The 11065-nt window shown below is 38.4% G+C and overlaps 1 protein-coding gene across 2 annotated transcripts; it reads right to left on the bottom strand.

Moving 5' to 3' along the window:
• Positions 1-2303: 2303 nt before the first annotated feature.
• On the bottom strand, positions 2304-10195 carry LOC120965427 (uncharacterized). 2 transcript variants are annotated; one of them, XM_040391158.3, is made up of 6 exons: positions 9981-10195; positions 6166-6432; positions 5620-5793; positions 5263-5369; positions 3182-3426; positions 2304-3038 (listed from the first exon to the last, which is right to left on the bottom strand). In XM_040391158.3, exons 1-6 carry the CDS (start codon positions 10083-10085, stop codon positions 2650-2652), a joined length of 1287 nt encoding a protein of 428 aa, XP_040247092.1. In that variant the 5' UTR covers positions 10086-10195; the 3' UTR covers positions 2304-2649. The 2 variants fall into 2 exon arrangements, with proteins under 2 accessions (XP_040247092.1, XP_040247093.1); XM_040391159.3 differs by having other exon boundaries at positions 3182-3423.
• Between the last annotated feature and the right edge of the window lie 870 nt (positions 10196-11065).

The raw sequence follows: 11065 nt of genomic DNA, 5'->3' as shown, positions 1-11065 counted from the left end.
CTTGGCACCAATACCAACATGTGGCTGCGGACCGCCGATGATCTGTCGTACTCCATCGTTGGGCCGATCCCGGTCCACGTCCAAGGCTCCCAAAGCCACCCTACGCGTTTCTTCAGTTCAACTTGGCCGAAAAAAGTCCAGTCCCGTTCCGTATCCTCCTAGCAATTTTGAACCCACCCACTTTGTGGATTCAGCTTTGTTGCATCTGTTTGTGTAGGCGGAAGATGGAGCTGGAGTTTTGGAGCTTAAAAGCTAAATGGAGTCTACATCAATGTTTCAAATAGCGGGCTATGCCAAAAAGCGGCGGTCCTTTAGATCAGTTATTAACGGACTATTGTACATGACTATCATTTAGCGGCACCCTAGTCAAAAAGCTATAGCGAGGCTATAGCGGGGCTATAGTCGACTATTTAAAACATTGGTCGACATTGCAAGATCATGATCGGTATGATCTGCTTTTGTTCGATTGCAACGGCCGGGCGACGAGGCTTCCTAAAGTTGTTCTTCATGGGAGGATGGTCATCTTGACGGGAGAGAGGAAGGTGTACCAGTATGACATGATCACACCCAAGATGGAGAAAGTAGCTTCCGACATCCACGACATCAGGCATCATGATCAGAATTTATCGACAAGATAGTTTTTTTACATCTCACGAACAATGTTGAGAGTTTAGCGTGGATCGGTCAGGGAACTTTGACAAGCAACATTGTTGTATACTAACTACAATTGACACGTGGGCCAAAATTGATGCATTGTGTACTGATCTATCTAGTGACATTTACTATTTTTCAGCATGTTATTGACATATGTGGCCTTTCTTAAGCCTATCAATTACCTTGTGTTGTTTTAGACATATCAATAATCACCTTATGTAAAAGACTACAATTACTTTGTATGCAAGACTGTTTTTGTGAAAGGGTGGTGGCAAGTTCCTCTTAGACTCATCATGTTTGAGTGTTAATATTGCCCATTGTGAGAAGCCTTCTGAGTCAGCTTCTCATGTTTGGTGCTTGAAATGTCTGGAGTGGCCCCATTAGAGACAGCATTGTCACGATCCTGCTACCCTGCACCGTTTGTAGAATGTCCCTCAGAGGTTAGCCCAGTTTCCTTCTAAGGTCTCGGTACGTGTTATTCTCGTTGTGGCCATACAACCCACTGTCAGATACGACAAGTAGTTTGGGTGGCAAAATGCAAAGTGCAATCAGTTTTCATATATATCCCCTCTATCAAGTAGCTCTAGGGTGAAAACCCTAGGTCTAACCCGAGTTGGTTATACCTGGCAATGGCAATGTTTTTGCGTCATTACCTTGTGAAAATCATTGTTCGGATATGCTCGGACTCGTTCTTCAGGGTGAAAAACTTAGTTTCTGACCTTTGATGGTTGGATCCGGTGGCAGTGACGCTTGAGCGTTGTTCCCTTTCTGAAGGCGTTGTTATTTAAGGGCCTCGGTGTCCTTATGGTGTCAAAAGATGAATTTTTTTCGTATATGGTTTCTGTTGTAGCTTGTCAATCGTTGTTTTGATCGCTTTGGAGTTTTTTTCTTGCTTAGGCATTGCTTTGGTCTTATGATTTTGTTATTTTCTGGTTTGTTTATTTGTGTATGTGTGTGTGTGTGCGTGCGTGTGCGCGCTGTGTTGGTTGTGTGCAGGTGCGAAGCCAGGCCCCAAGCAGTCCGGGGGCCTGGCCGGCTAACTCTTCATTGGTTATAGGTACAGCTACTGTGTATTGGCACTGTACATACACTGCTTGCCTGGGGCATAACACCAACCGGGCGCCGCTATCGATTGTGTTCATTCTAGCTATGCAAAGGTTGGGTGTGTACTCATTGTGTTTGTATTCTGCTTCATTTTAGTCAATAAAACTTTGTAAAAAAATCACTGATGCTATTACTGAACCGTCTCCGTATGGCAATATGTTTTGCCTACATGTTTCTCCCTTGCAAGTGCCTCCATCTTTCAATTGCGTGAAACTTATGCCTCATGTCCTTCCCTCCTAGGTCTCTGTTGCTCAAGTTCGAGTCTAGCTTTTCCTTGGACCTGAATCAAGTTGCTCATACTGCCAACATTCTTTTCGATTTGGGAATGCAGTGTCAAACTTTGGTTGGCCCAAAAGATAAGATGTAGTTGTTGATTGTTGTTGTCCAAACAAAATGCACCTATTGCCATAATTTGGGGCTTATTAATGGTTTCAGAAGTACATGTGAAACAAGATATGGTACATCTTGTAAATTTCTGGAAGTGCCTTCTGGAAATTGTTGGATCCTGTTTAAGGTTTATGTCAACACTATGATTTGGCACAATATTCATATAACATTTATTCATTGACGCTATTGCGATTAAAACATAAGTTTGGGTTTTCAGGTCCCATGAAAGCATTATCACTTCTAGGTCCACACTGAAGTTTATCAGAACAAAACACAAAGTAAAACAACATGTCGGAAATACAATAACCATCAGTCCAGCAATTTTATGTTTTATGCCACAAGCACACCCACACACACATAATAATAATGTTTATGTGCCTCCAGTGATTGCTCTCATGGTGAGCCTGGCCATTCCATCCATGGAGGGCTGCTTCCAGGGGGAGGCACGTTGATGACTTGGGTTGGTTCAAGATCTAGAGGAGGAGCGACCAGAGTATTGCTTGCCTAGGAGTGGGAACTCTGCCCAATCAAGCAGGACAGGGAGTTCACCATGCTCATGAGATCCTCTTCGTCCACCACATTCACGACCTCCTTGTCGCTCAACAAGTTTTCGCGTAGCTGCTCAAGTGCCATTGTCTGTGATGATATGTTGCTGTTACTCGGCAACAAGGTATGGCTGCCATTCAAGTCATACATCTCACGCAATGATGAGTAATCAGCACCGGTAGATAAGTTCCATGAATTGATCTGATTGTCGAAGTGGTTTCCAGAGTTACTATACATGATACCAGCATTAGAGTTGGACATGGAGGTAGGTTGCGACCCCGGCCTGAGAGGCGTGCCCCAAAAGTTTTTCCAGTTAAACATGTCCTCCTTCAGTGGAGCTCGCCGCCCTGAAGTACACAGCTGGTCAGATTAGTTATCCGCTACTACTAATTACTCAACTCTCGTGCATTACTAATTACTCAAATCTTGTGCATAGTCAGCGATATATCTATAAAGCAAACTTTCTGAAAGTTTTGCTTCTGAAGTTTACCTGAGCTTTGAAAGTGTACACCTTGTAGGGCTCCAGAATCATTTAGCCCTAATGTCATTTTTCCAGTTGGCACCGGTTGAACTGGCAATGACTGCCAAGTTTGTCCAGTCTCAAACAGGTTGTCATAATTGCTACGATATGAATTTTGGGTGCTCTGACTTAATAAATATAGACGTTGGTTTTTGTAGAGGAGATTCTCAATGTGCTTGTCCATTATCCCTGGGCCACACTGCAGAACATGCCTACTGAAAGCAATAAAAGGAAAAAAAATCTTCACCCACTAATATAATGCAGATATATAGAAATTGAAACGAAGCTAGTTTATTCAGATATGTACATGCAGTAGTGTGCATATAACATCAAACGCCATGTTATGTAAAGAACATTAATTCGTTCCAACTCTGAAGTAGACCTCACAAATAAAATCATCTATTACAATTCAATTAGAATTATCACTAGATTCTAGCCGTAGACCGGAGAGTATATAGCCCCCCCCCCCCCCCCCCCCAAACCCAGACACACGCGCGCGCACACTTGTTTGTATTGTTGTTTCAGTTAACATGTGCAACATTTGACCATGGTCTGTTGATCTTTAAATGGAACCCCTTCGACCCTTCCAACATTTTTGTAAATGCTACAGGGAATAGTGAAAGAAATGTATCTAGAGCTTGGTCATCCAAAGGATATTTTAACATAACTATTAATTTAAAAACAATTAACTTGTGGGACAATAACATTTTAGTTTGTTTAGGGTGTATATATACATTATGGTTTTTTTGTTTTCTTAGTGCATTAGTTATGTGAGTGCATAAGTATCTGAAATCTATTTTGTATATTGTCTATCCAATCAATATGAAATACTAAAAGATGAACTGATATCTTGAGGATAGTAATTGTTTGTGTGTGATTATTTCAATTTACCTACTAGATATGTTAAATATATGTTTTCTTATGGAGATATATTAAATATATGTTTAATTGTCATTAGCACTATGCAATTTAGAATGCAATAGAGAACAAGAATAAGAGGTGGGAAATACGCCCCTCCCCCCATGGTCTGACCCACAGAACAGCTTGGAGAAGCCGGCGCGATAGTGGCGGAAGCGAGATCTTCCTCTCATGTCGCGGCGCGGTAGACGATGGAGGGAGACAATTCTCACCCAATGGAGGGTGAAGGAATTGTACCCACACCTTGGAGCGAGAACTCCATAAAGTGGGCCGTGATGGTTCTAATAGATGGAGCTACTGTTTTCCTATTGTTGGAGTGTTGCACGTGATGAAACAGAAGTAAGGTCGCCGACTAGGCTGACATGATGCTTTTAGTTAGATTTGTATGGATGTTGGGGTGATGGCTTGGATCGCGGTGTGTTTCTCGTGGATGTAAGTAGTCGGTGACATATAGCTTAGATTACGAGGCAATGGCGGCATGCGGCAATGTGGTGCGCTCGTGAGTGGTGGATATCAAGGCATCCATCCCAGATGGAGTTGAAGGATAGGTGCGTAGGGCATGGTGATTGAGTAGGTATCGAGATGATTGGAAGCCCCCGGGATGAGTTGGTCCTCAGAGTGTATGAGGTTCTACGCAATGCAGAGTTCTAGAGGCACACATTCACCGCGGGCAAAGTCCTAAACCCGCTTCTCCCATGGTGGGTTTGGATTCTCTTTCCGTTCGTTGGTGATGGCATAGTGGCATGGTGTGGTGGGGCATGATGTTTTGTCGTTCGTGCTTCCTAAAGGCATATCGGGTCTTCATCTCCACCCCTGGGCAAGCTCGCCAGATTTGGTCGCTTGTTGGAGGGTGCGAGGATGGCAATGACATGGTGGGAAACTTTTTTGTCGGCATACATTAGTGTGTCAGTGTGCTTGGTGGCGCGCGAGCGGTCGGCGTGTGTCATTTGTATCTAGTTTTAGCCTGGTTTTTCCTAATTAATTATATAATTTCATAATTATTATTAAACACACAATGCTTCCACTGAGTTAGCTCGGAAAAAGGAGATTTTTCAAGTGTGGTGTGTAAAATCATTCATTATTGCTTTGGTAATAATCATTTCGATCTTAATTATACATATATTATATATTACCTGTGCGTACTTGCTTGTCCACCAGTAAAATCCGTAGTTGCAAGCCACCTGGTGCTCCTGCGTGGCTGTGGATTGGTTTCTATGAAAAATTGTGGCACCGCGGACACCTAATTGGGCAGGTAACATATAACTAGTAAAACCAATAAAATAATAACTAGTACCAATTGATAAATTAAATAGTGTGCAATGGTACAACAATAGAGAACGGACATCTACTTTGGTTCATTATTATGTTCTGACAAATGTTGTATAGTATGAAATGCATCACATGCTTCAATTTACTTTATGGGACGAAAGCAGTTTGCACATATTAACATGATAAATTTAAGAATATGTGACACACACCCTTTTACTTACCATAATATCCAGCATCCCGGGTAAATCTTTGGGACAAGTTATTCTCAAGGCACATATGTCTGAACATTTTATCTCTATCTTGCTCTTCAAGCCTTCATGGAGTATTTCCCATGCCAATTTATTCTTGGAAATATAAAATTTTGCAACAATATCTCCTTCATATATTGATTTCCACTATCAATATATAAAAGTAATCTTAGCACTCAGCCAATATTCAAGGACATATTTTACTAGTTTAATAAAACTAAAATATCATAAGTTTTTGTCATCTTTATTTTAGTACATCCAATTCAAAGACGATATTGCCTCACAATTGTTTAAAAATATTAGTAATAACTCATAACAACAGAAATAAAGTTTGAAAATAAAGTAAACAAGTGTAACAATGGTTGTGTGCATCTGAAGTAGAAGTCGACAGTTATCCTATTTTTTCAGAAAAAGATAAAGAAATATTATATCTACATTTAATACCAAACTAAGAGCAAAATGTAGGTGTTTCATCTAGTGTACATTAGACAAAAATTACATGAGTCAAAGCGAAATTACCTCCCAGTCCCCAATTCTAAGAGAGGAAGCTTGAAAATTGGAAGCGTGCAACTTTTGTGAACGGGGCTTCCTTCCTTGTATTGCAGTAGATATTGTTTGTACATCACATGTGGTTTGCTTTCCTTTTCCTTTGGAGGTTAATGTGAGCTTCTTTTGTATAAGCTCCAAAAGAGCGGGTGTTTTTGTTAACTTTAAACCTAATGGCCCACGTCCACGAATGGATTGCCAAGAGAAGAGCTCATTTACCACATCATTACCTTCATTTGACTGTTGTGGTGAATTGTAAAAGGAAGTGTTACAAAGAGGCAATACAAATATAATTGTGTCACAAAGATACAATACAATACAAATATAAATTTACTTTAAGTTGTTATTTCCCACTTGCGCATCAATAGTAAACAACGAACAATTTACTAGGAAACGTAATATTAGACAGACAACAACAAAAATATTTACTTTCCCACAAACAAGGTTGTTAGAATCCCAATTCGATCGTGAGATTATGTGCCTTCACAATCTAAATTAATTGGAATGGTTCTATAATTCCTATAAGTAGAATCTATTATCTGAATGTTTTGGTTGTCGTTATCCTAAGATTTGTGATCTTACTGTAGGATTTCTGATCTGACTCAGAATCGTGATTCTGACAACCTTGCCTCCATATACGAAATACGTAAAATATTACATGACATTAAACTTGGAATAATAGTACATGCTAGGATGGGTGAGTTACTGGACATAAATATTTGTTTCAAAACAATTAGATGGAACCACTGGAAGACCCCATTAATTCCAAATGGTTATTCACCACAGCTGTGTTCAACCCCAATTAAGGCGTCAAGTGTAAGAATCATGTCCACTGAAGAAAAGGACATACACAATTTCTACCAAAGTCTCAAATTACTAACAAAAAACCATGTATTTGCCTTCATATGTGGCATTTACATACGGGGATCAGTTTCAACTGATCTTGCACTAGAAGTTGAGCATTTAACCCAAATTTAAATATTTCATCTCTAACATTTTGTTATGCTTTTATTTCTGACATTGCAATTTGAAGTATCCTAATACATTGGTATGGAAGTAACTTAACATGTGTTTGACGTATCGAGACAGAAAAAACTAAGTCTTTAATAAGATAAATGTGTAATTTATAGTTATGACTTTCCTATATCATGATATTCTTTGTACAAGCACGTATTGACAAGCTTGTGAGGTAAATAGGACTATATGTTAGTCTTGGTGATATCCCGTGACATGATTATCAAGAGCGTGTTATATATATATATATATCCGGTAGGTGTTGTTAGTAAGAAAAAAATTGAACCCATTTGATAGTAAAATATATTAGACCCCAACCCTCGTGTGCTTGCCAAAATATAGTGCATATAGATTATTATTATTATTTTCAAAACTCAAAGCTTCTTGAGGTTTGAGAAATTTTAGAAAGAAAAATATCAACAATATTAAAACTAAATAAATACAACATAAAATTATATTCCACAATGTACCTAATGATTTTTATTTTTGTTATTGTAGAGATATTTCTATCAACAAACTTAGTCAAAAGTTGACAATGCATGATTTTTGAAAAAGTACAGGAACTATATGGTGGAACAAAGGATAACTAATTAAGTGCATCTTATGTCTTTCAACTAATTACTTAAAAAATTTAAAATCTTAAAAAATGAATATATGAATCATAATTTCTTTAAGATTCTAATTCTTTAAAAGAATTTAAAAACTATATATTTATTTGTCATTAGCTTTATAGGAAATTCACCATTAACTGAACCGCATTTCCCACTCATTGGACTAGAATCAAGGAATTTTCATGCGTTGTGTGGAAAGAAATACCCCTCACCCTGACCCAAACCACCAGGCCCTCGAGGCAAAAAGGACTTCAAGAAAACTACGTTTGCAAGCATTTGCATTCTTGTCAAATTTGTCGTGTTTTATGTATGTTTGTACCTTGAGTTTTCAATCTATATAGCCCCTAAAAGGATTTTCTTAGACAAGGCCAACCACAAATCTTCTATAATAATCTACCTCAAATACACTCCTAAACTCAAAATAATGTTGGTTGAGTGCCTAGAGAGGATAATCATAGACTAAAGGGATATCTTGATGCCACTTTCATAGTTAGAGAGGCTTACACTCTAAACTGAAAGTGTAGTTCTCTCTCTCACTCTCTCTCACTCACTTTGAATCATTTGGATGGAATGGTTAACCCTAGCATAAGTGCTATGCTGATGAGTTTATGAATTTTTTATGGGCCTTCAATTTTGATAGAAATAAATTAGTCAGGTCTATTTTTGGAGACTATTTACATAATCCCATATTAAGGTCACATGAACAATAACTGATGATATAAATCTATTGTCCCACATGTCTATGTATGTGCATTTAATGTTATTTTTCCAAAATGGATGCATGCACTTCTCTTTGTTTAGTGTGCAAGGAGGTTCATCATTTATGCTCAAGATACTAAAGTCGTAGAAGGCCTCTATGAACCACCCCAACCACCTTTCACGCACATAGGACTACCACATCTTATTTGCGTAGAGTAGACCTTGATGAGTAAGTGTTATACTAGATGATATCATGAATATATGTTACATGTACATCAATCCTAGAACTATGTGCAACTAAACATTCAAAACAAAGGATTAAATATAATTAGATAGCAGTGAAGGCCTGAAATATGGTACCTCATATATTTAAAAAACTAATTTTAATTGTGTTACATAATAGAGTTTTTGCGAGGGTGTTAAATAATAGATTGCACTTCAACCGACTCTAACAGGACTGCACATTTTTTCATATTTTTTGCTATATTAGACAAACTTTGACCGTATAGATATATTTGAAAGAACATTAATATGCACTAATCTATTTGGTATCTGTATTTAATGTACAAGGGGGTTCCAAAATTAGTGCTAGTCCTTGCCTAGATCATTAGAGTGGAGGCAGCAAGCCTAGTTTTTGCAAGCCGTTTGTGTTTAGTTTCTAGCCAATCATTCTCCAACTAACTTGAGAGTAATTTTTCTTCCTCTTATGTGGAATGGCAGACCTTCTACCTATGCTTGGAAGAATAAGGGATGTTTCCCTAATAAAGCATGTTCCCTAAACTTTGTATACTAATGGCCGAAATTTAAGTGTTAGCCATTGAGAAGTTGTGATGTGATTGAGGAGATACGCTAAAAGCACATGAAGCATGTGACAACTGGTGGCTAGTCTAACAAACGACCCCTTCTTGATCAAAGAATTGATGTAGTTCACCAATTGTGTTATTGCAAAGATTCTTCATACCTAAATTGAAGATCATGTTGTTTAGATGCAATATACATGGTTAACACCACACAAATTCTTTTGCACTGGATCTATGTCATGACACGCAATGTTTGTGTAAATATTGAGATAACAACGAGAGGGAGGGTAATGGAACATGTGAAAAAACACATAATTTAAACTCATGCTTCCTCAAAATAGATTAAACATAACTATTATGTTCCTCATGAAAATCTCACCTAAAAACCCTCGAATATCAGAACATGTACACATGGTGGAATCAGCCTTCTTGCTAGCTATATCTATCATAAATGATATAGTACCTAAACAATATATATATATATCACAAACTAGATTGCATATCCCAAGTGAATAGAAGAACATAAAACAAGGTGTCCGTCAAACCGCACAAACAACTACGTGCATAGTATGAAGTGGCAAGAAAGAATCAGAAATTGAAAACGGTAAATAAAGAAGAAGAATTGACTCTTTGAGGACACAAATTAACACCAACGTATACTCACTTGGCTCAACTTCTTGAATTGTGACATCTCCTCCTCTTCCTTGTTCTCGTTGTTGGCATACCAACACTGCTCTTTCCCTCTCACAGTCCAATCTACGACATGCATCCTGTTCTTGAAAATAAAACCCACTTACGGTTGGTTTGTAAGAGTTTTTGGTTATTATGGGAGAGCTTTCACAAGGGGATATGGTGGACAATTAGGGTCCTTGGCAATGGAAAGGAGGCAACCCGGATTTTATAAGAGGAAAAACGAGGAAATAGTTGCCACTTTGCAGCGGGGCCACATCGCAAGGGTTTGAGTGCCACGTTTTCCTTCCATATAGTTGTAGCCAAGTGTCACACCTGACATTGAAACTAAGGAAATTGTGGGATGCGCAAAAAACTAATCGATTTGCTGAACTAATGCATTAAAAGGTTCAACCTTATCTGATATCCATGGGGGATGTGTGAGTAATAAATGCGGCGCCGAAAGAACTTTTATATCTAGCCGGAAATATTGTGTTCTTTTAGCCACACCCATTATGTATAAGATATGTAAACATATATAATCAAGCATCCCAAAATATTGTAAACATGAATGTATCACAGGAAATATGAAAACAAGTCCAATGAATAGTAAATAAGGTTTAATTCTATAGGTATTTAGTTTACCGAAAAGAATAAGTCTCCATTTACTTTTTATATATGTAGGTGAAATTTTACATTTAAAATGTGTTTAATAGATCATCCATATTGCTGCAACTTCTGCTTCAAACCCTCCTTATGAGCATTTCTACCTTATGAGATCGTGTAACTCCCTGACATCGGAGGAATACTTAGTGTGTATCGAAACATCACTTCGTAACTGGGTGATCATAAAGGTGCTTTATAGGTATCTCCGAAGGTGTCTATTGGGCTGGCATGGATCGAGACTGAGATTTGTCACTCCGTATGAGGGAGAGATATCTCTGGGCCCTCTCGGTAATACAACATCTTAAAGAGCTTGCAAGCAATGTGACTAATGAGTTAGGCACGGGATCTTGTATTATAGAATGAGTAAAGAGACTTTCCAGTAACGAGATTGAACTAGGTATGGAGATACCGACG

Source organism: Aegilops tauschii, chromosome 5, assembly GCF_002575655.3.
Source record: "Aegilops tauschii subsp. strangulata cultivar AL8/78 chromosome 5, Aet v6.0, whole genome shotgun sequence".
Classification (NCBI taxonomy): Eukaryota; Viridiplantae; Streptophyta; class Magnoliopsida; order Poales; family Poaceae; genus Aegilops; species Aegilops tauschii.
Note: the sequence above shows the minus strand (reverse complement) of the source record. Positions and strands in the feature narration are given on the sequence as shown.